The 26011-nt window shown below is 41.2% G+C and overlaps 1 protein-coding gene across 1 annotated transcript; it reads left to right on the top strand.

The window, feature by feature from the left end:
• Positions 1–1597: 1597 nt before the first annotated feature.
• LOC124135432 (phospholipid-transporting ATPase ABCA3-like) lies at positions 1598–24470 on the top strand. Its single transcript, XM_046500758.2, has 19 exons — positions 1598–2454; positions 4965–5204; positions 6166–6422; positions 7565–7802; positions 8641–8814; positions 9744–9925; positions 11576–11707; positions 12431–12560; positions 13416–13570; positions 14370–14525; positions 14652–14862; positions 15865–16114; positions 16746–16915; positions 17282–18283; positions 18984–19193; positions 19382–19881; positions 20138–20325; positions 21101–21271; positions 21770–24470. The coding sequence occupies exons 1-19, from the start codon at positions 2148–2150 to the stop codon at positions 22218–22220; spliced, it is 5124 nt and encodes a 1707-aa protein (XP_046356714.2). The 5' UTR covers positions 1598–2147; the 3' UTR covers positions 22221–24470.
• Positions 24471–26011: the final 1541 nt, after the last annotated feature.

Below are 26011 nucleotides of genomic sequence, written 5' to 3'. Positions count from 1 at the left end.
GCCAGAAGTGATGTGGTTAAAAACACAAACTGTGCGATCATACGTTTCAGACAAAACAAACATTTTAGTAACAGGCTACCGGCCTATAATACATTAATATAGCATGATAAATCACGCACGATGGAGTAAAATATGTAACAATTTCATTTATGAAACACAGGGATTAGGTGTTTCTTAATTTGGAGATTGTTGCTAGGTACTAAACACACTCATATTATGAAGGACAGGATTATCACCTGTTTGTATCAGCTGTGTGATTTTCATAAGAGATGGATACTCAGTGTAATATGTCGAGAGATACTTTCTTCTTATTGAGGCATATCGTTCGCCTATAAACACTACATGGTATTAATCTGCAATATGTTTACAGTTTGGGGACAAGCAGAAATCGCAGAATCGTTCATTATGGCGTGTAACTATCATCCATGTTCCACATTAAACGTAAATTATTACATTTATTTTTTAGATATATATTTTAATGTGAAGTGGAATGTCACTTGTTAAAATAACGTCCTGTGTTCAACAAAAAATTGAACTGAACATAGTAATTACATGTCGAAGATAATTCCATTAAAAATTGCAAGTTTTGATAAGATTACCTGATACTCTTTGCTGAAATTCATTAAGAAATATTATGACATCGCCGATTTCTTGTTGTATCCATGCCATCACAAACCCTGAACTGAAACAAAATGTGTTTAATCAGGGCTAATCCGGCATTTGAAACCTATGAACTCAAACATGAGACCAGAGAACATAATCAAGGGAGTCGCACCAATGTGATCAGCGGTTCTTGATGTGGCAAAGGGGCGTAACTCTACCCGGATACTACCCAGAAAAGCGTCCGGCTCAATGAAACATGGATATGCACTTATATCAGCTTGTGTACATGTAGACGTCCCTAGCAGGTACTGTCGGAAGTAGGGGGTTCGGTCTAACGAGGTCTTGCTGCATATATAACCTTGCAGGAAAATAGATGTGCTCGTTAAAATGTAACTTAGATTATATGTTTTTTAAAGAATATTGGATTAAACCTAAAAAAAAACGCATCAAAAGCCATTCTACTTCAAGCTGCATATCGCCAATACTAAAAAAATATTTATTTTAAAATATATCAATAAATATATTACGGCCTATATTCTGTCCAGCTAAAAAAAGCATACGTTTAATTTGAAGCCAAAATTATAAAGTAATAAAGTTTCCGTATGAGCGTCAAGAAAATAGCAATGAACACACATCAGTGTTTTCGCTGGCATACTTCTCTCATACAATGTTGAATTATAAATCAATATGCGTTGGTGTTCGTATGTGTATGTCACACCAGGTTCAACGAACCCTGCAACCTTGCATAAGTCATTAGTATGTTGGCAGATAGCTGACTCTCTCGGTTTCAATTATTCCGATACAAAGAAACGTAATAACACATTACCCAACTGTGAATAGAATTCTTTTGTTTTAGTTTCTGTATTCTGTTCCTAATTACCAGCTGTTGTTAGCCATATTACCTGAGCCGTAAGAATAATCGATATGATGAGAACGCTTCACCTCGGTTGGTTCATTCCATCAATAAGTGAAGCCGTCCTCGTTCTGGTCGCGGAATCGGTAGAGATGTAGGTGAGGCCTCAGCTGCATTGATGATAGGGCGTTGCTGGCGAGCCAGTCGGAGGTACGGGTACTGACAGCGGTGTATACGGGGCGGATTTCTGTCCTGCTGGGTGCCTGGACAACAAAACCTGGGTGATATTACTTTAGACAACGATATTTACCTTTCGTGGAGTCGAAACATGACAATTTGATATGTAGAATTGAACATATACGCGTGGATACAAGTGGCACTTGTTTTATAAGGGAGGAAGTCGAGGAACAGGACATGGCGACCTTGTTGTCTTGGGGTGTATGATGAGAGGAGGGGTATGGTAACACGGAACTAGCAACACGAGCCATAAAACTATAACTATAAGGAAAGTATTTTTATGATAACAACAACAACAACAGGTCGGCCTCCGGAAGGGCGTTAACGTTGCTGCTCCATTTCCTCGTGTCATTCGGAACAATCAGAGACAACCGCTGGAGAGGTGGGGATTTATACTTGTTGTGAAGAGGATCTGGTGGCATCAAAGCCATCATTATCATCATCCTGACCCAATATGGGCTTCTTTCGACAACTCGGGCTGCTCATGTGGAAAAACTTCCTGCTACAAAGGAGGAAAATATGTGTTACAATATTTGAGGTGATCTTGCCTCTGCTGTTCGCTGTTGTATTTCTGTCGCTTAGATTCGTCGTTCAAGTTCAACGTGTGGATAATTCCACGCAATATGATTCTTTCCCTGTGGTTGTGCCACGCAGTGGCTCCTCGAGGGGGATGACAGGGAAGATCCTGTACACTCCAAACATTGCGATTACAGACGGCTTGATGGCTGGTGTGCAAAGCGCTCTGAACACGTCTACACGAGGTAAGATTAATTTACATCATACAGTAAACTACGGTTATAACGAACACGCTTATAACGAACTGACGGATATAACGAACTTACTTTTTGGTCCCGACTATTTGCTGTAGTTATACTGTGTATATGCTTTTAACGAACTACGGTTATAACGAACTAAAATAAGTAGTCCCTTTGAGTTCGTTATAACCGTACTTTACTGTATATACAACTATATGTATTTCACACACACACACACACACACACACACACACACACACACACACACACACACACACACACCAGCGCACACACACACACATACATATGCAGACACAAAGACGCAGACATAAAGTTTCTTTGTTTGTTGTTAAACGCCACACTCAGCAATATTCCAGCTATATGACGTCTGTCTGTAAATAATCAAATCTGGTCCAGACTATCCAGTGATTAATTTCATGAACATCGATCCACGCAACTGGGATACGAAGACATGCATCAGCCTATTAGCGAGCCTGACTACCCGATCCCGTTAGTCGCCTCTTACGACAAACATAGCCACCTTTTATGGCAAGCATGGGTTGCTGAAAACCTATTCTACCCCGGATCTTCACGGGGCAGACACACAGACATACTAGCAATCATGAACAGACATATACAGACACACAGACACATACATGTACAGACACACAGACATGTACAGACACACAGACATATACTTACACACAGACACTCATATGTAAAGACACACATATATGTACAGACATATACCGACACAGGCAAACAGACACAGTTGTTTACAAAGACACATACATATATAGGCACACAGACGCATGCGCACTCGGAGGGGGGGTCACTCATTCAGCCCAGACAGACATAATGCTATATAAGACAATGGAACGATGTCCCGAACTATATAAAATTATAGACAAGATTCCAACATTCACAAAGATACAGATTAGTCTTAATGTTTTAATGTGCCAAATGCACAATCAACACTGCGCAAAAACAAACGCAAAAGTGATTTTAGATGTATATTTCATAGATCATATAAATAATCAACATATGGTAATCGATTGTTCAAAATTGGCCCACATCAGTGCCATTTGACAGTCTTGTAATGGTGCTTGGTGCTACGTGGAAACACCTAGCTATAGCTGACGAGGATTTTCCTGTTTGCAGTCGGCAGATAGCGTGTTTTCGCTGTTTCATACCATGCAGATATCATGATATTGCGCGTCATTTCCAAAGCATCAACATGTCTTTGTTATGAAATATGATCAAATTACGACATGTGTTCTTTGTTACCTTGACAACATATTAATGTGACGCTATAAACATAAATGCATTAGCCACAGCCTACACCTTCCACTGTCTTCGCCTGGAATTGATCAATACGGAAACGTGCTAGGCTGCAATAGTACACGATAATGAATACTACCTGCATATATGTATTCTTGATGATTGTGAAGATAGGAAAATGTACTGGCAAAACTTCATCATATTACATCTTGTAGGAACGGTCACCTTCATTGAATTGATCCATGTTTTAGTTTGCTTTTACATGTTTTTACCCACTCGTTCACGCATTATTTACTAGCTGCTGAATCATCAGTCTAACATTTGCTTTCGTCCATTTGCTTGTTCATGTAATGATTTATCGATCTGTCCAGGGGTTTGATCTGTATGTGGATTTGTTCTGGGATGAATAGGTCTTCAGCAACCTACACTCATCGAAATTAGAAACGCACGGGTAGATTTGAAGTAAATATATTGTACCAAATATAGTCGATATATTTAATATCATAGATACAACTATAAAATTTTGGAGCTCGATAGTCACATGTTGTCGTTGTACAAAGGCATTGAAAACTGTTCATTATCATGTCACATAAGGCCACAAGGTTGCTCTAAACTCAATATCTCGTGTGACCGCCCCGGGCAGCAATCATGGCTCTGCATCTCCTCGGCACTGACTGGATAAGTGTACGAATTCTGCCCTGCGGAATCCTGCGCCATTCTGCTTGTAACGCGTTGGCCAGTTGTAGGAGTGTCTGCGGCGCTTTCTGACGTTGACGTACACATCGATCGAGTTCATCCCACAGGTGTTCGATTGGGTTGAGATCTCGACGGCCACTCCGTTATTGAAGAGTGTATGCTTGTCGTAAATGGCGACTATGCTTGTCGTAAGATCGGGATCGGATGGTCAGGCTCACTGACTTGGTTGATGCATGTCATCGTATCCCAACTGCATGGATGTCAATCATTGGATTGTTTGGTCCTGACTTGATTATTTACAGACTGACGTAATATAGCTGGAATATTGCTGGGTGTGGCGTTAAACAACAAACAAACCAGACTTATGTATTTGCAGGACGTTGTTGTAAGTCTTGTGTAGCAGTGAGTGAGTATGGTTTTAAGCTTCTTTTAGCAATATTCCAATGCATTTAAGCGATGTGAACATTGTTTCTCTGTGTTTCTTATAAATGGGGTATCTAATACATAATGAAGGGCATTAATTCGATTTTGATATTTAGGTCCCTCATTGGTTACCATGGGCTTCTTGTCCCAGGAGAAACTACTGGACTACTACAGACTAAACTCTGCTGACGTCTCGATGGCACTGGAGTTTGACGTCAAGACCACCGACACAACTCTCCCCAAGGCTCTCCGCTATTCCATCCGACCCCCTCTCCAACAATCGTCTGACAGATGGAGAACTACGGAAACATTTCCGTTCAGACAAACAGGAGTTCCTAGAATTGATTTTTCTCCACGTAAGTTAGTATCGTTATATATAGGTCTGGTTGATATAGATCACTGTAAGAACAGTTTTCTAAGTTTAATCCTCCTTAAAACACCATTTCACAATTATATTCGCACAATTATCCCGTGATTCTTTAATATACCCCGCCACGTAGTGGTGCGGAGGATATAGGAACGGAATTCGTCCGTCCGTCAGTCCGTACGTCGTTTTCTACATGCTTTTCAACTTAGGGGGGGTTGGGGGTGGGGTGGTAGAAATAACACTGTTTTCGTATTTAATTTCATTTAATTTGTCATTTTAGAAATGTGAAAGGCAATAAGTTGTTGCCGTTGTTTTTATTTTGACATGTTTGTTCACTGTCGAAACTGATTTCACTTAACCATCTGTCGGTATCTGTATTTAGTAGCAGAGATACTAAGGATATTTTCAAGCGAATTGAAAGGGTAAAACATGACTGATGTCAGACATACATTGAATTGTCCCATTCTTAAATCCTAAAGTTTCAATAAGTATTCAGTATGATCCCAGCTAATTTACGTTAAGGGCGGTTGAAAAGCCATTTAGAGTGAGTGAGTGAGTTGGGTTTAACGCCGCTTTTAACAGCATTCCAGTTATATCATGGCGCGTCAGCTTAATGTGGGAGGAAAGCCCGAAGTGATGCAGGTCTCAATCGATTACCACTTCGGTGAAACCCACGAGCACGGGAATGGTGCTGACAAACCTAGAAACATAATCGGGGCGAACCGGGATTCGAACCCACAATCATGGGTTTCTGGCGTGCCCAAAGGACGTAACTCTGCACAGGAAATCGCGGCGCCTTAGACAACTGGGCCACCCGTGTCCACAGCTTCAATGTTCCTTGTTAACAGAGAGAATCTAAATGTCATTCATGGTGCAACGGAAAGCAAATTTATTTATTTATACAACGATTAATTATTTTCTTTGCATTAATACTAACCAGTTTCATACAGGTTATAAGGACAGTGGCTTCCTGGTAGTCCAACGACTGGTAAACCAGGAAATCATCAACTACTGGAACGCGAGAGCAGGCAATACCACCAGTGACCTTGACATTCGTCTACAGCGCATGCCCTACCCACCCTACATTATCGACCCAATGATGATTGTACTTCAAGTGATGCTGCCAATTCTACTGATGCTGAGCTTTATTCTCATGGCGATACAAACAACTAAAGGGGTGGTTTATGAAAAAGAGAGGAAATTAAAGGTGAATACACATTCATTTCAGAATTGATTTTAATGCTTTTTTTCAATCAGGAAACAGCAGTCGTTAGATGGCGTGGTGTGTCTTATGGAAACATAAACACACAAAAAACTTTGTTTTGTAAGCCAATCAAATCATTTGCCACGAAATAACTTGCAGTATATTTAATCCTGTAGGGATATGCAGTCAAACAGAGACTCGGGTCAATCTGCACTCAGGAACAAAAGAAGCTATACCCCTCTGTTGCTTTTATCATATGTTTGATTTTCAATAAAAACTATCTTCAGTTAGCGACATTATGTTTTTGAATTGTACTGGCGCTTCGTCAGCTCACAAAGAATAATTCTACATGGTTCTAGGTCTTTAAAATATGATTTGGACCGCGTCCGTGTTTTAGTGGTAGAGCGTCCGCCCGGAGAGCGGAAGGTCCGGGGTTCGATCCCCGACCGCGTCATACCAAAAGACGTTAAAAGATGGTACTTGTTGTTACCTTGTCTGGCGCTCGACATTAAGGGGCTAAAACAAGGACTGGTCGGCTCGGAGTCAGTATACTGTGTCTGAGTGAGTTATTCATGTTAAACTGCGGCATGGTATCTCAGTGAGCTAGCACTATAAATCGGCATCAGTCCGGACTACAAGCAGCCACACAAACACACACACGTACATGCACGTCACTATATAAGTGCAATAATCTTGGACGCGACGTCAAACCCCATTTCACCTCACCTAAATATGATTTGCTTTTAAAAAATTTAAACTTTAAAGAGAAAAACTGCTGATGAGTAGCTTAGACATCTTATCTTTGAAACAGAATAAATTTGCTCTTTTCGGCAGGAGTCATGTTGATGCCCCGAAATCTTAACATTGGAAACCTCCAGATAACGCTGTCGATTCCAAATGAATTTTCAGGCCTTCGGGTACTCAATAAAACCTGCAAATCTGAAAATACAGATGTTTATCTCCTAAAGCAACTACCGAAAATCCATCACACCTACCACACATTCCCTCCCCAATCACCCCCATTCGCATTGCTGACAGTATGACTGTAGTGTCACACACGATAAAGCGACGACCTTCAACTATGTATGCCTCAGCCATTACAGATAAGCACAGTATTGTCACCGGGTGTTTTTTTTACAATTTAGGAATCCATGAAGCTAATGGGACTCAGCGCCACAGCAAACTGGATGTCTTGGTTTCTGACCTCCTCTATATACGTGGTGATCATCATGGCTTTCTACGCTTTGTTCTGTGGACTTGATGCAAGTGGGAACGGGGCGGCGTTGAGCAATGGTGATCCTTTCCTCTTCTTCCTGTTCCTCCTCTGTTACGGCGTCTCCATCATCTCCTACTGCTTCATGATCAGCGTCTTCACACACAAAGGTAAATATATACAGACATGGGTTTGCAAAGCGACACGAGGTCGTGGACACAACACAAGGTATGCGACCGGGGTGCATATTGTTTGGTGCTCGCATTCCATTCCTGGCATTTCCTGATTGATGTTTGATTTAAAGGAATACGCTCAGAAGTTGACAAAACTAACCATCAAACTCCTTAATCATCAATGCGATGGTAAATATAGATACAATGTGTTGGTACCCTTGATGATCCGGTTTGGATTTGTTTGTTTGTTTGTTGTTTAACGCCGCACACGCTGACTTGGTTTATGCATGTCATCGTATCCCAATTGCGTAAATCGATGCTCACGATGTCAATCACTGGACTGTCTGGTCCAGACTCAATTGTTCACAGTCCGCCGTTATATAGCTGAATTATTGCTGAGAGCGGCGTTAAACAACAAACAAACATTTTTTTTACATATTTGTTTTACATAGTTTCACCACAGCAAACTCATTAATTCCTATGCTTACCACTTACCCGTGGAGACTAAAATAGGTCTTCAGCAACCCATGTTTCCTTAAAAGGCGACTATGCTTGTCGTGAGAGGCGACTTACGAGATTGGGTAGTCAGGCTCGCTGACTTGGTTGGTGCATGTCATCGTATCCCATTTGCCTAGATCGATGTTCATGATGTCATTCACAGGATTGTCTGGTCCAGACTCGGTTTTTTACAGACCGCCCTCAAATAGCTGGAATATTGCTGAGAGCGGCGTTAAACAATAAACAAACAAAACAAAACTTTATTTATTTGTTATTTGAGCGATGTGATGAGTGGCATGCCGTTTTTCTAAGGTCACCTTCTATTCCATTGTTCCAGCTAATATAGGAGCAGCGATCAGTGGAATTGTATTCTTCGTGTCCTACTGTCCTTACTTCTATCTTGAGAGTCAGTATGAAACGATGAGCAGATCGGCCAAGTTGGGATCATGTCTGGTATTCAATCTCGGCATGGCATTTGGCTCCAAGGTGATTGGACTCTATGAAGGAACGGGTATGTCAAAACGTTAGACAGGAATAGAATCACTTTTATGGCCAGGATCTTGTAAAAATATTCATGACATGGTCATCAAAACCAAACGTTGTGCAAGTACTCACCCTCAAAGTTGCGACTTAAACGGTCGCCAATGCGACCTAAATTTCAGTTTGTCTACTGTCTAAAATTCAGAGGTAGCCAAATGACTACCTAGAAAAAATATCTTGTGGCTACTAAATTCTATTGCTACACATATGTAGTCACAAAAATAAATAACAGCTGAAAACACATCTGCTAATAATTGTACTCGCAAATAATTCCTTCTTAAGTCGACAATGAACCAAAATATATGATAATTAATGTAATTAGTACTTTATTGTAGTTGACAATGCTCATTGGATAAGCGAGGATATACCTATATAATCTAGTAACATAAATTGCATCATTGTTCAAGTCACAACTAACAAAATTCAATTACAGTTCCCATTAAGATACAATTTCTGTAACTTGTACATATCATAATAGTTATTTGATAAAGATAATTTCAAATGCTTTTGGCTACCTACAATACTGGCTTGACTTCTTGATTTTACCACTGGCTACCTTTAAAAAAATACTTGTAGCGATATGGCTACTTTGTAAAAATTAAAACTTTGAGGCCTGCAGTACTATGAACTCACCTAGACTTTCGTTCCTATTGTCGCTTTCATTTAGACTTTTACCACTTTGGCGAAATCCACGACAACGCATATATCATAAAAAACAAGGACCAAGGCGGTATATGATCAGAAGACCCTTGCAATGCTAAGGGAGGCAACTCTGCACAGTGAATTATGGATAACCTAATAGTTTCATTTGAAAGTAATTTCAATATTTGAATAAAGATTCAAAAACCTTTAAAATGAATGCATGGACGTTATTATACAGTTTGTATTTATTTCTCACAGGTTCTGGTATTCAGTGGTCTAACTTCGACCAGCCTGCATCAGTTGATGACAACCTGTCTCTGCTGGATGTCATGCTGATGTTACTCGTAGACTCGGCCATCCACTTGCTCATCACGTGGTATGTGGACAACGTCTGGCCGGGGGAGTTCGGGGTGCCCAAACCATGGTACTTCTCCTTCACTGTGAGTACTGACAGGTGTATGAGTACACCATCAACTGCATCATCTGTATGACGAATATCAGTAGTCTACAATGGGTTTATTTATAGTTGACCGTGTTCGCCAGTTTGACTTCTGAGAGTTTCTTGGCCTTCGCTCCCGTCCCATACTGAAGCACGTATAACATATGTGGTGTCTCAAGGATATATGGTGTCATGTACGCTGTGTGTGAGCCAATGTTCCCCGAGCCAAGGTATGCATGTTATCTAGGATGTTCCGATTGATTACCCTAAAACATGAGCGGCCTACATGAGCGGGCTTCAGGGAAGATAATTGCCCGCGCCTTTACCAACCTGAAGCTAGTATTTTAATGTAAGGTAAGATAAGTGACTATGATCGAAATATGCTCCTAAACCAACCTGAAGCTAGTATTTCAATGTAAGGTAAGATGCAACTGTTCTCTCAGTAGTGAATGGGTACCAGGTAGGATGAGATGGTAATGTGACTGTTAACCCAGCAGTGAATGGGTACCTGGTAGGATGAGATGGTGATGTGACTGTTAACCCAGCAGTGAATGGGTACCAGGTAGGATGAGATGGTAATGTGACTGTTAACCCAGTAGTGAATGGGTACCTGGTAGGATGAGATGGTAATGTGACTGTTAACCCATCAGTGAATGGGTACCAGGTAGGATGAGATGGTGATGTGACTGTTAACCCAGCAGTGAATGGGTACCAGGTAGGATGAGATGGTAATGTGACTGTTAACCCAGCAGTGAATGGGTACCTGGTAGGATGAGATGGTAATGTGACTGTTAACCCAGCAGTGAATGGGTACCTGGTAGGATGAGATGGTAATGTGACTGTTAACCCAGCAGTGAATGGGTACCAGGTAGGATGAGATGGTGATGTGACTGTTTGACCGTGTAGCGCCTGTATACTCACCCTGAGGGCACACTCATCCAGGACCGGGGTAATATAAATGTAGCGCCATGAGTATTCTCTTGTTAATTATTATAATGTGTACATATTTCTATAAGCTTCCATAAAACAGTGCCATAGCCATATTTACATTCTCAGCTCAATTCAGATATTATACATCAAAGCATAAAATTATTAATAGTTCTTCCCTTTAATGTCCGTAATCGGTCATCTTGTCCAACAATTAAGTGCTTCTTTGCGGATACCTCCAGGGACGATGCCAAAACGTTGCAGTTTTGTAATGTTTCTAAGTGTTCTCATAGCGAGACCCTACTGCGCCTAATTGGAAACATGAACAAAACACCAGATGTTTCCCGCAATAACAAAGACAAAGTGTCCTACATTTATAACACAGATATCAGTTGATTTTATTTTGCTGTTCACTAGCTACTGCTATCCTAATTCTAATTATGTATCTCGAGGTACAAATCCCTTTGCCCTGGCATAAATAGCCATATTAATTATCCCGTATACGTGCCCTGGTGCAAACAGCTGAAAAGAGACCACTATTGATTTAGCATCCAATATTATGTTTTTCCTTCAGTACTATTGCCTTAAGTTCTTTCTCAGCGATGAACGTTAACTTACTAAATATATGTAAGGAAGTGTGTGTTGGCAAGTTGTTTTCAATGCAAGACAATAACTAGCCTAGATTATCCGCGGAAACAGATTCATATTGAATGTTTCCCAACAGATCGCGTACTGGTGTGGTAGTTCGGTGCGTGTAGAGCCAATCCAAGATATTGCCACAAAACAAAATGAAACCTACTTCGAGAAGGAGCCTAATGGAATGGATATCGGGATATCCATCAAGAACCTACAGAAGGTATGACTATCATGTGATACAGCACCATCACAGTGTGGCTGATGCTTTATAACACAGTACAATATTCAATATCTTGTTTAGGTAAGACTGACTGACTGAGTATGGTTTTACGCCGCTTTTAGCAATATTCCAGCAATATCACGGCGGGGGACACCAGAAATGGGCTTCACATATTGTACCCATGTCGGGAATCGAACCCGGGTCTTCGGCGTGACGAGCAAACGCTTTAACCACTAGGCTACCCGACCGCCCCGATTAGGTAAGAAATTACCTGGTCTGTTGGTTTGTTGTTTAACGCCGCACTCACCAATATATGACGGCGGTCTGTAAATAATCGAGTGATTAATATCATGAACATCGATCCACGCAATTGGGATCGATGACATGTATCAATCAAGTCAGCGAGCCTGACCACCCGATCCCGTTAGTCGCCTTTTACGACAAGCATAGTCGCCTTTTACGGCAAGTATGGGTCATATACAAATTAAATGAAAAGCTGATCGTGAAGAACAAATAACAGCAAATGTTTGCAGAATGTTTGAGGAGAATACAGATGAAATAATTATTTGTTTTGATGAAAGGTTGAAAAGACTCTGAAAAAGTATTTTTTTATCATTTCTTTTAGGTAAGGTTGAGGAAATAATATAGAACAATAACCAGAAAATCGATCTTTCCCTTTATCGAGTATTGAGTACTAACATCTACATGTACATACTGGTGTAGGTATTTGGCAAAGGAGCCAAGAAGAAGGTAGCTGTGGACGGAATGAGTCTCAACATGTTCGAGGGTCAGATCTCTGTTCTTCTGGGTCACAACGGCGCTGGAAAAACTACAACTATGTCCATCCTAACAGGTGGGTTAAAGTTAGCAATTACAAAGATAGGCTGTGACGTCATTACACATTACGTAATCATTGGCCTTTGTAATATATCAAGACTGTTTATTTTGTTTGGTTTGGTTGAATTCTTTTTGTATAACGCCGCAGTATTCCAACCTTATGACTACGGTCTGTAAATAATCAAGTCTGGACCAGACAATCCAGTAACTGATAATGCGAGAAACAATTGTGGTCGCACGGAGTTGCGTCCCTTAGTCGTGTCATGATTTGGTGATCATTGGTTTGCACTGTTAGATTCGTCCTGGCTATGATCATTCGTATATCAGCAACATCATCGGTGCTCGGGGTTCAGCACACTGGTAAACTTTGCGATAACTTATACTTTGGACTTTCATGCTAACATGCTGAGGTGTGTGTGACATAATGTTGAAAGCCTTTTAATTGAGTAAGAATGGTTTACGCCGCGTTTAGCAAAATTCCAGCAATATCACGGCGGGGAACACAAGAAATGGGCTTCACACATTGTATCAACGCCGGGAATCGAACCCAGGTCTTCGACGTGACGAGCGAATGCTTTAACCACCAGGCTACCTGACCGCCCCCTTATGCGAATGATAACAGGTTAATGCTACTAAAACATGTCATGAAACATTGAAGTGATTGATGTACCGTAAGTAAGGATAAGTTAGGAAACATGCTCGGTTGGGCCATAATTGTCAATGGATGACATTGACGCATGGCCTAGGCCAATTTCAAGCTTATGTCTTACCATTGTTATTGGTACCAGGTGTGAAACTGCCAGGTTAAAATAGCAACCGCCCCTAAAGCCTTTTAAACTCAACTCACTCACTTGATGTGTATCATTCATAGGTTTCATCCCTGCCACTGGAGGTGCCGCTATAGTGAATGGCTTTGACATACGGACAGACATCCGAGGTGTCCGGCAGAGCCTGGGGCTGTGTCCACAGCATGACATTCTGTTTGATACCATGACAGTGACAGAACATCTTGACTTCTTCGCCAACGTAAGTACCTGTGTCCAGTTTTTGATCAATTAAGTATTTGCTTACATATTACTCACATTGGGTATTTACAGTTTTTGTAGAGTATTCAGTATATGTGTTCTCCCGTGGGTCCAGTCTGCGTATTAAACAATAATAACCACTTTTAAAATTAAATCTGCTTAAAATGGTGTTTCAGGGGACATGTTGTGTAATATTCACTACTGCAGAATTCCTGTTGATGTGATGCCTGTATTTAGTGGGCAAATAGCATCTGTAAAGAAAAATGTGCACGCAAATGAAATTCTGTTGCTGCACCATGGAGTATATTACATTATTCATAGGTGTTCACAATCAACTCAAAACGTATTGGATGATGCCGATAAATGCTTGTTTTGCATATCCTATCTAGAGTGCTGCAGTCCTGGGTGTCGGATTTAGTGTTGAGCCAATAGACATGTACTATCGTCCTAAAGTTATATTACTGCAATGTCTAAGAACATCCCTTATTTATCAAAGATGGCAGGATGTTTAATGTGGCATGAACACGACACTGAACTATTCATTTAATGGTTTCTGCCTCACTAAAACAGAATATGAACATAATTTATAGAGGTATATAGGTTATCTATCCAATTGTACAAAATACATCTAAAATACCTCCTACTACATGATGAAAGACATTATCTATATTTCATTTCTTCGGTTGTAAGGACCAGTGAGCTGTTTTGCCTTCATATCCTACCTGCCAATTATTAATGGAGATCTGTACTGCAAATGTGCAATTTGTACTGACAATACTCTTATTTATCAATCCATTTAGCTGAAAGGCTGTCCAAAGAAACACGTGAACTCGGAGGTGGAAAAGTATATCTACGAGATTGGGCTGGATCACAAAAGAAATGTCATGTCTCAGAATCTTTCTGGCGGCCAGAAGCGGAAACTCTCTGTTGGCATCGCCCTTATTGGAGGTTCCAAGGTACGTGCGGTCACTGTATATAACAACGTGTTACCGTTAAGTGTGTTTAAAATACATGGCCGACATGGGTATATTACTACTGAGAAACTAACACAGAAATATTTTTTCTGACGTTTTGCTATTCAGATCGTTATCCTGGATGAGCCGACTTCCGGTATGGATCCTGCAGCCAGGAGACAGACATGGGACATCCTTCAGAGAAACAGACAGGGCCGGACAATGCTGCTGACCACTCACTTCATGGACGAAGCTGACCTTCTGGGTGACCGCATCGCCATCATGGCAGAAGGGGTGGTCAAGTGCTGCGGGACATCATACTTCCTGAAGAAGCTGTACGGTAAGTTGGCGGGAGGGGTAGGGTCATCTTTTATCTGTGATGTTCACTTTATGCTGAGCCAGCATGCATATTTAGTATGCACCAGTACTCTTATTGTGCCTCCCTCTGCTGATCCGTCTCTTTCTGCATAGAGTCTGCTGAGATTGGCAAACCCAAAACACGAGAGTTTGGCAAAGAAACCTAACTTAAGCTTTAGGTATATCGATGATCTGATATCGTTCAATAATGGTTGGACAGCCACTGATTTACCCACCGAAAAGAGACCAGTGAAAGTGACTCATCTGTTTCATATTTAGATCTGTGCATAAAGATTCAGATTGACATAAACTATACACAAGACTGTATGACAAGAAGGATGACTTCAACGTTTCAAGAGTCAACTTTCCCGTTATGTCGAGCAATACCCCAGCAGCCCCCGGCAGGTGTCCACATTTCGCATTTTGTTAGATACAATTGTGCATGCCCTTTCAAGGAGGGTTTAACAAAGTGATATGATCGACATATTTAAAAATTTGACGCATCAGTAACCAAAATTATGTCTAATGCCAAATGTTCAGGTGAACAGTTGACTTGCCTTTTCGTGTGTTTGTGAGGGGTGCCATTTGGGTGGCAGGATACGTTAACCTTTTCGCGAACACCTGGTATCATCACTTCATGATAGTAATTCATAAACATGTGCGTTTGATATAGTAGGAATCATACAATGGACTCTGATTTTAACAGATATTTCTTATGATTGTGGAGTCTTAGACCTACATCACTTCGGGCTTTCCTCCCACATTAAACTGACATGCCGTGATATAACTTGAATACTGTCAAAAGCGGTGTTAAACCCAACTCACTCACTCACTCACTATGATTGTGGAAAGAGTTCTGTCCCTTTTATTTGTTATCATGCAATTCGGAACAATGTATCTTCATAAAAAAAACAAGGGAGGGATGACAGTTCATCAAATTTTAGTGTAGCTTCATAATAAGGTAACCAAACGTATTTGCCAACAGGAGCTGGCTACCACCTGGTGATGGTGAAGGAACCCACCTGTCAGGTGGCATCAGTGACGAAAGTTGTCCAGCAATACGTCCCTTCAGCAGTCATGGAGAGTGAGATCAATGCTGAACTCTCCTACTTGCTGCCTGATGACCAGTCAGCCAACTTTGCTGCTCTCTTCACGGAGATTGAAAACAAGGGGAAGGAACTCGGTATATGTAGCTTTGGAACTACCGCCACCACCATGGAGGAAGTGTTTCTGAGGTAAGCCTATATGTGTGAATTCATCAGTTGTGTTCCGGCTTACGTACATGTATGTGTTGTTGATTGTTTGAGATTACAAAAAAAGATACATTTGTGGGGGGTTTCTTTTAAATGTTTAGATTTGACTGATCCCAATCTTAAAAAGGGACAGGGCTAGCAAATGTGATTCAAATCCTACTTTGATATGTCTGCTTCCTCAAATCGTATGCTATTTCAACCTGTCAGTTTCACACCTTACCAACGGTAGGACATGAGCTTGAAATTGGCCCAGGCCATTCGTCAATGTCACCCATTGACAATTTTTGGCCCAACCGAGCATGTTTCCTAACTTACTTATGGTACATCAATCACTTCCATGTTTCATGGCATGTTTTAGTAGCATTAACCTGTTATCAATCGCATAAGGGGGCGGTCGGGTAGCCTAGTGGTTAAAGCGTTCGCTCATCACGTCAAAGACCCATGTTCGATTCCCGACATGGGTACAAAGTGTGAAGCCCATTTCTCGTGTCCCCCGCCGTGATATTGCGGGAATATTGCTAAAAGCGGCGTAAAACCACACTCACTTACTCACTCAATCACATAAGAACAAGACGAAATGTTGCATCAAGTTTATCTATTTCAAATATTTCAGGGTTGAGAAATCCCAAGAACAAGAACAAGAACAAGAACAAGAACAGGGTGGTTCAGCTGGCCTGAAGTCCTATGTTAATCCTGTCATGGCGATGGAAATGAAACAAAGTTCCAGTTGTAGTTATAGACTTCAAAACGTCCAGGCCAACCAGGCAAATGGTGACATTCTGGGTACGTTTATCATGTCTTAACATAATGACCTGTATTAGAAACTCCAAGCTAGTCCCAACTGTATTTGTTGAACCAAAAACGTTTTCCCGTGCTATCACGTCCTCATCCTATAACTTACAGAAGACAGATGTTGCATCGTCTTCACATGTTTGTACATTTTCTTCTATAATCAGGTATTAACAAGAAAATTATTCATACGCACTATTATTCACACGTCGACATTTCGAGTTCCGAATACCATTATTTTAGGACATTAATAACACATTCGCTTCAATATACAATATTTTAAGCAATGCTCGTTTTTATACTTATCTACTTATCTACAGGAATGTATAGGCATTAATACATTTGACGTATCTCATGCAGCATTCAACCAGGGATACAAGAGAGCCACGGGTCTGATGCTGGAATTGTCAAGATTCAGAGGAATGTTTGTGAAGAAAGTTCTCCACACTTGGAGGAACAGGACAATCGCCTTGGTACAACTCCTCCTGCCTGTCTTATTCGCAATAGCTGCCCTAGCGGTGAGCGAGGTTGAGCCTACGTTACCCGGCGAAGCACCTCTCACCTTAGACCTCGCACCCTTTGGGGGAAGCTTTGTGCCCTACAACGACGGCACCCCGGCAGTTGCTCTGACAGAGGCTCTGGGCACTGCGTATTCTGACCAGTTCGTGGGAACCGCAGACACTACTGAGAAGATGAACCTATCAAACTCAGATGCTAATGCTTACTTCCTAGCCAGAGCTAATAATCTTGGAATTGGTCAGTACAATAAGAAAATGATGATTGCTGCCGAGTATGCGTCCAACACCGTTGCTAAAGGCTACTACAATGGACAGTCATTTCACGCAATTTCAATTTCCTTGTCATACATGATGAATGCTATGCTGAAACACTTCACATCTCGAGATCATTCAATAATAACTGTCAACAACCCCCTGCCTTTTGATGAAAATGAATCATCCTCTCGGATTGCAGGAGCTGGGTTAGGAATTGGGTTCACTGTTGCCTTTTGTCTCCTGTTTGGCATGGCTTTCCTAACTTCATCCTTCGTGTACTTCCTCATCAAGGAGAGGCAGGTGGGCGCCAAACATCTTCAGAGTGTCAGTGGAGTTGGACCATTTGTCTTCTGGTTGTCCAACCTGGCCTGGGACTACATCAACTACCTGATTCCATCCCTTGTGCTGCTGGTTGTGTTTGCAGCGTTCCAGTCGCCAGCCTACAGCGACGATGGGAGGCTGGGAATCGTGTTCTTGGTTCTACTTGTATATGGACTGGCGGTGTTACCTTTCATGTACGTCCTGCAATATGTGTTCAAGTCCCCTGCTACTGGCATGGTCGTCATCATCATCCTGAATATTATAACAGGTACCAGTACTACATTAGCGTTTGTCTAATATAATATTAGTTTTTAGTTAATCTTTAGTATTTGGTGTCATATTAGGTTGGAAGAAAAATATTGGGCGAGGCGTCAGCTTTTCTACTAACGTAATATGACACCGAAAACTAAAGACACCACAACGAATCATGTCAAAACTTACAACCGTTGACGTTGAGGGTCAAAGGGTTATTACTTGTTGAAATTTGTAACTATAATCTTTATCAATAAAGACACGAACGTGACTTTGTTTCAAATTAATGTCCTTGCACATCAACATTGATGATATAAAAACACAAAACAGTGTCGATTAACGAACTTCTGTACCAGAATTTTCGTGTGAAATATGCGAGGTGGGTGTTGGTGTCTCAATTAGGTCAGTAACAACCATCTTGCATTTGTTTTGACCTTATAAGGGCTCATATGAGTTTCTGTTCTGATTGGTCAATCTTACTTTGGGGCATAATGATACTTAAAACACTGTTAAGGATCACCATATTCTTCCTTATTACCATAGTTAATCTGTCATGATTAAAATAATTTCAGTTAAACGAATCTTTGTCCTTTGTGTATTTAAGTTTCTAGTAGTGATTAATAGGGTTTCGTTGTATTAGTCATTCTTAAATTCTATGGGTGAGGCGATTACAATTTTCTTTTCAATTCATTTAAACAATGTATTTTGTATATCAGGTCTCGCCACCCTCCTCACGACATTCATGCTCAGACTTCTTGAGGAAACGGATCTGGCGATTGCTCTGGACTGGGTCTTCTTGGTGCTGTTCCCCCACTACAACTTTGGCAAGTCCATCAATGACATGTTCGTTAACTACAGCAACTTGGACTACTGCTTCGGTTCCAACTCAACCAATCTCTGTGTTGAGAAGCCTTCATGCTGTAAAGGTCAGTCTTTAAGAAAATGCAATATAACATTTCGTTTTGTGTTTCCTGATTGGCTAATAATAGAATGGGCGGAGCTTGTGTTTCCTTATTGCGTTGAACCATGTCATTGCTTTCGTATTGTCTACAGATATTTTTGTGTTAATCATTACAATTCTGAATTAATTATTCTAATTTAATTCTCTTCTCAGATTCATGTGGTGACAACTGCTTGGACTTTGCCGAGGATTACCTGGACTGGATGTACCCAGGAGTTGGCCGTTTTGTAGTCTTCATGGTGATCCAAGGTGCCGTCTATCTGCTTGTCACTCTGTTCATCGAATACAGAATCCCACAACGCATCATCTACCTTCTAGGACGCAAGGAATCTGACTCTGAGGCGTTCTCCAGAATTGAAAGCACCATGTCTAAGGACGCTGACGTCGCTGAGGAGCAACTACGTGTTAGTCGTATCTCGGCTGGAGAGCATGGGTCAGATGCGCTCATCCTTAAAGATTTATACAAGCGGTATGGTAACTTCGTTGCAGTGGACCATCTCAGCATTGGGATTCCGGAGAAGGAGTGTTTTGGTCTCCTGGGTCAGAATGGTGCCGGGAAGACTACCACGTTCAAGATGATGACGGGAGATGTAATGCTGACAAGCGGGAACGCTTTTCTGTGGTCATACGACATCAAGAATAATACCCAAAAGGTACTTGATCATTGTTCTAGAACGTTGAATTTCATCTTTGAATAGGTTTTGCAATAAGAGAAACATATAGTCTTTGATAGTCATTTAGAAGTTGGAACAACATGAATACATGATATTCTTTTATGGATCACAACTTATTTATTCTTCATTCTATTTGAAACGTTGTTACAAAGGATAAAGGAGTTCTTATCCATAAAAAAGGTGTCATGTATGTATTATTATCATAGATTATTGAGCAGCACATCATTTACTACAGGTGCAGGAGAACATGGGCTACTGTCCCCAGTTTGATGCTCTGATTGACCAGATGACAGGACGGGAGACTCTCACCATGTACGCCAGACTCAAGGGAGTCCCGGAGAGCCGCATCAAAGGCGTGTGTGACAACCTGCTGGATATCATGTTGCTTGCACAGTACGGAGACAAACCTGCCGGAACATATAGGTACTCACTACACCCAAAATGTCAATGAGAAGCTGTTGTTGTTGTTTTTTATGCCATTAGCAACATTTATTAATCCATCTGCGGTCGTATGTGGTAATATTCGATAATGATTGTTGGCTGCCCTTGGTTAGGGAGGATTACAATGCATTCGTACAACCAAAGCTGTTTGACGTCAGCAGCCTGGAGGACGAGTCAAAAGAGGATTTTGTAAGGAGACACCGTAGGGCTTCCAGTCCATATCAATATAGGAGTTATATATAAGTACATATTTTTTACATATTTGTTTTACATATTCGGATAAATCTTAATAACAGTTCGTTTCTAAGAGAAATATCATTTTGGGCATATAAAGCCTGTTGTAACTTGACATCGACATTTTTTGAAGAGAGAAAAGTAATAAAAGGCAAAGCGTTCTGGTATCAACTCTTTTCTAAGATCACAATAATGAGGACATAGAAAAGTAAAGTGAAATTAAAGTTTACTTTTCTTTAACTGAATGACATAATGGGCATAGTCCCTTCCATTTGTCGGTAGGCTAGTTGATTCCCCCTCACATTAAAACCAAAATTCTTTCAGAGCGGCCATAAACCAATTTTACACTCCCTTTCTTGTTTATAACTATCCAGGATAACAGTGACTAGACATATTAGATTTCTGCGTTAAGAGTGTTCATGCATCAACTATTGAACTACCACTTACTTTTCTTGAAAGATCTCGAATAAAGTAACATTGGTACTGAAATATTCCATCAATAGTTTACATGGTATCTTTATAGTGGTGGTAACAAGCGTAAGCTGAGCACTGCCATCGCTCTGGTTGGAGACCCGGCCTTCATCATGCTGGATGAGCCGTCCACAGGGATGGACCCCAAGGCCAGGAGGCAGCTCTGGAACGTCCTGTCAAAAGTCCGGGAGTGCGGCAGGACCCTGGTGCTCACGTCTCACAGGTAATCACAAAAAACTTGTTTTAAGTAAACCGATCGATCTGCTTTGATTTTCGGTGGCAGATTTAGGATAGAACAGGGCTCCAGAATCACATGCTTGTTGAAAGAGACTATTGACAAAGATAGAATGGTAGCAGAGTTGCCTGACTACTTGTGTGACACAGGTTTGCCAAGGCAGATTCGACTGTAACCTTTTCGGACAGCTTGTCATAGTATGAACATTGCTAACTGCGATGTAAACAAACATTCACTTACTTCTATTCCATAGTGTTTCTTCAGCAAAATACCAGCAAAAAGATTTCTTGCTTGTCGTTAGAGGCAACTACCCGGATCGGGTGGTCAGGCTCGCTGACTCAGACTCGATTATTAACAGACCGCCCTCATATAGCTGAAATATTGCCTAGTGTGGCGTTAAACAAAAATAAAATCATAAGCTAAAGTAATTATGATTAAATGATTAAGAGAGGATACCTCCTTCTATATTCCATTCATTAATTTCAGCATGGAGGAATGTGATGCCCTGTGTACGAGACTCGCCATCATGGTTAATGGGCAATTTGTCTGCTTGGGAACGCCACAGCATCTGAAGAACAAGTTTGGCCAGGGGTACACACTCATCGCCAAGATGGGAAATGTCACGGTGCAATTAGAAGCTTCAGAAGAAACTTCACCAGCGCCTACACAACCCCTGATAGATTTCCTGGTGTCTACATTTCCTAACACAAAAGTGTTTGACGACCACCAGGGCTACGCCCACTTCCAGGTGCCCGACACCTCCGTGAGTCTGGCCCAGGTGTTCACGTCCATGGAACAGGCTAAGGGGCAGTTTTTTGTTGAGGACTATTCCGTCCATCAGACAACACTGGAGCAAGTGTTTCTTACCTTTACTCGAAGTCAGAACCCACCGAAAGATGACAACACGAGCCTCTGTAAAGGGATATGCTGTTGCTGAATGAGATTGGATTATAAAGTTTGAAATAGGCGTAGCAGTGTTTGTAAGAAGTGTAGGAGTTTGAAAGAGGGTTGGGTTATGATTGTGTTAGGACGCTTGAAAGGGATAGGAAAATTTTAACGATAGAGATAAGACGTTAAATGGGGCGTACAGGAGTATTAAAAAGGATAGTGAAGTTTGAAAGAACGATAGTGAAGTCTGGAAGGCAGCAAAGGGAGGGACTGCTTCAGTCTAATTCAATTTTAATCCAGCTTACTTTGCATTTTTCATCGACACAGTTTATGAAATGGTTTGTATTTGAAGCCTCGGTGAACAACAGGCTATTTTCTTTGATTCTGTGGTTTTGTTTTGGTATGATGGTCTTCAGCACTGGAAGATGATGTTGCCTTAGAGAAATAACAGTTTACATTCAATATTTCGTCAATGTATGAGGTAGCCATTGTTGTGCAAATATTCAACACCGTGGTCTATTTTTTATTATATTTCTTGTCCTGAACGGTGAATTGGTGGAGTGGTACTGTTACACTGTCAGCACTGTGAGTCACGTTTAGAATGTGATTATAAATGAATGGATCAAATAATATATATTTTTCAAATTTCTTTTGTCTCGTTACACAGGTAAATCAATATTTTGGCTGTCTGGACAGTGGTCACGGCTGTCTGGGCAATGGTCACGGCTGTCTGGACAGTGGTCACGGCTGTCTGGACAGTGGTCACGGCTGTCTGGGCACTGGTCACGGCTGTCTTGACAGTGGTCACGGCTGTCTGGACAGTGGTCACGGCTGTCTGGACAGTGGTCACGGCTGTCTGGGCAGTGGTCACGGCTGTCTGGGCAGTGGTCACGGCTGTCTGGACAGTGGTCACGGCTGTCTGGACAGTGGTCACGGCTGTCTGGGGCCTGTTACGGAGATTGGTGACACGGATCCACCAGTTCTGTGCTGGTGACGTCACACAGACGTCCTGAACGGGGACAGTCTTGACGAGGTTGTTGTCTTGGACTCGTCACATCGGCGATGAAGTGGTATTTCTGAGGCAATGGAAGCAGTCGGCCACCTCGCGGTACGACGTTCCACCTTGCAATATTCCAATGACCTGATAGCGTTCGGCAGTTTAATCGTGCCGTGACGTGTTTCTCCTGAGACGTTTCATGTGCTGAACGATGGAATGTCCAAAGGCTGTCCTTTTAACCGGGAACTGGTGGCCCGGATGAACTGTATGAGCTGGTGCATGCTCAACAGCGGTTTCCTGTGCTCGTGCTGTTGTCCGTGACGTCACACAAGATGGCCTGTTGCATTCTTATTGGATTAATCTTACACTCTGGGGTTTACGTCTCTCGTCATTACATATTTCTATCTGACATTTAATTTATATATTTGATATGAACAGTTTTGGGTGCTAGTATATATTTTACGAATATGATGTCAGCGCAAAGGTTCAGCTGTCGGGGTCATTGGCGACAAGGTACAACAGAAATGTACCCCAGGTAACTTTCTGCATACACAGAGGTACCCAAAATCCGAGTACAAAATGTACAAGATAGAGTTCAAGGGGGTTATGGAAAATAGCACACTTGACTTTATAAAGGGTACGTGACATTTTTCGAGCATTGTGAAAATAGGCATTGGGTACAAATATTCCCAAGCTTGGGTGCATTTATGTATACAGAAAATTACATGGGATACAATTCTTTGGTAACTGTGTCGACAACGACATCGTGTGTAATGTAAATAATCCAACCTTCTCCTTGTTCTTAAACAACTACAATGTATATTGTGATTCCCATGGCATTTTCGCATCAAGCGAACAAAACTTAGGCCACACCCACTTGTGGACTACTGCTTCCTGATTGGCTTACTATTGGGTGGGCGGGGTTAGGGTTACATTATTGAGCCGAACGGTGTCACTATTGCTGTCTACAGATGTGTGTTAAAATAAGTCTGTGAAGTTAATATAGTGGACTTATTATTTATTTATAGGAATTGACTTCAATATGTTTTAGAGTTTGAAGTAAATTCTCAAATATTTCGTTATTATTAGTCTGCTGCAAAATACTCAATACAGTAAAACACACAATCATTAAATATGTGAATTATTGTTATCGAAGTCCCAAACGATTTTGTCCTTATTCTTAGTGTGTGAAGTAATTTTAAGCTGTCTGTGATATGATCTGAATGGTAATGTTATACCGTAACTTAGATGTGAATCTGTAATTCTAAATTCTTTGTTATTGAATAAATAATAAACAATGAATCTTTGTATCATTAGATATGATTATCCTGGTTTTCAATAATTACGCAAGTAGAAGACAATGAACTCTTCCTACGGAGGCCTTGAGTGGACAAGTAAGTGAGTTATGTTGTACCTTGCTGTCAGCTAAATGGTACACATGTGGAGGGCATTTCCACTTTGACGTATCAGTGACAAAATTTAGGTCCGATGCATTTCTCTATTTTGAGTCGGAACGTATGTTCCTGTGTTAATCAGGTGAACAATTAACTTGCCTCTGCGTGTGTTTGTGGTGGGCAGGATACGCTAATATTTTCGAGGATGCCTGGTATCATCACTTTTTGATGGTGATTCATGAACACATGCTCATGATATAGTCGGAATCTACAATCGTCTGCTTTTAGCAGAAATATTAATAAATATTGACGATTGATGCTCGAACGGACACAAGACTGCTTGTAGTCTTTGGTGTGTTCTTGTAAATACGATTTCAGACTCCGGGAACACTTTCATTGTTACATTTATCAAAATTTATCCATATCATAATAAATATCGGCTAAGAGCAGATTTCATTGTACGATTCTGCCTTTTTGAGGAACATGTGTTCATGAAACACGATTAAATGTTAAATAAGTGTTGACGAAAAGGTGAGTGTATCCTGCCCAATCGGTGGCACCCTTCACATGCAAAGGCAAATCAATTGTTCACCTGAAGAAACACGGGAACATAGGGTACAAGACAAAATAGGGAGTTGCATCGGACATCATGTTCATAACTGATGCGTCACAAATGGAAATGTCCTCCATATGTCCCCCATAAAACTTTTTGAACGCTTTACCTAGGATTTCACCTACCGAGCGCCAGACGGGGTAAAGGGCATACGTATTAATATCTTACGTCTCCATGTACAAACTGTTGTCTTTATTCTCCTTGTTGATATGTATGGTTCAGTCCTTAATGTCTCAAAAATGTATCTTTAGTCAGTGTTCTATGCTTGCCTGAGCCGAAGGTTGCTTTGTGCCGGAGGCGCAAGGGCAATCGTTGCGCTACCACTGTTAGCTCGTGGTAAAGTATGGGAGTCTTGTGGAACCAGGCCCTGGTCTTCTGTTTGACAAGCGTGCTCTATAACCAGTTGGAAATGTAGATGCATTCATCTTACCAATACTTCAATAATAACATCAGACCAACTCTGGAGATGTAATATTGGATAATACAAGAAACAGTAATTACAAATAATTCATGGGTAATGTTCCTTCTCATCATGTCTTATTTTCATCTTTTCCTACTCCTATCCAATGTGAGTTGGGTTTGACCAGGCTCTGATAAGTATTTGTATCATAGTGTGTCAGCTCAATATGAGAGAATGTCAAATGCTGCAGGTCTTTGGTGAAAGCCACAGGTAGGGTGCTGACACACCACAAGGATCATTATCAGGAAGGATCAGAGATTGGAACCCATGCTCCTGACCCAGCTACATACTGTAACCACCAAATCCCCTTCAGTTAGCTTTTAAGGCAATCATGGGGCATTGGCGAACCATTCGCCCCCACAATGCCTGTCATGGT

This window comes from Haliotis rufescens, unplaced genomic scaffold (assembly GCF_023055435.1).
Source record: "Haliotis rufescens isolate VD_foot unplaced genomic scaffold, xgHalRufe1.0.p SCAF_70, whole genome shotgun sequence".
NCBI lineage: Eukaryota > Metazoa > Mollusca > Gastropoda > Lepetellida > Haliotidae > Haliotis > Haliotis rufescens.
This window is presented reverse-complemented; position numbering and strand designations above follow the sequence as displayed.

Excerpts from the sequence above, each read along its gene's own strand:
- LOC124135432 (XM_046500758.2), top strand. The coding sequence starts at position 2,148 with ATGGGCTTCTTTCGACAACTCGGGCTGCTCATGTGGAAAAACTTCCTG. Across the intron at positions 12,561-13,415 it reads AACTATGTCCATCCTAACAG|GTTTCATCCCTGCCACTGGA; the intron begins GTGGGTTAAAGT and ends TATCATTCATAG. Across the intron at positions 16,115-16,745 it reads ATGGAGGAAGTGTTTCTGAG|GGTTGAGAAATCCCAAGAAC; the intron begins GTAAGCCTATAT and ends CAAATATTTCAG.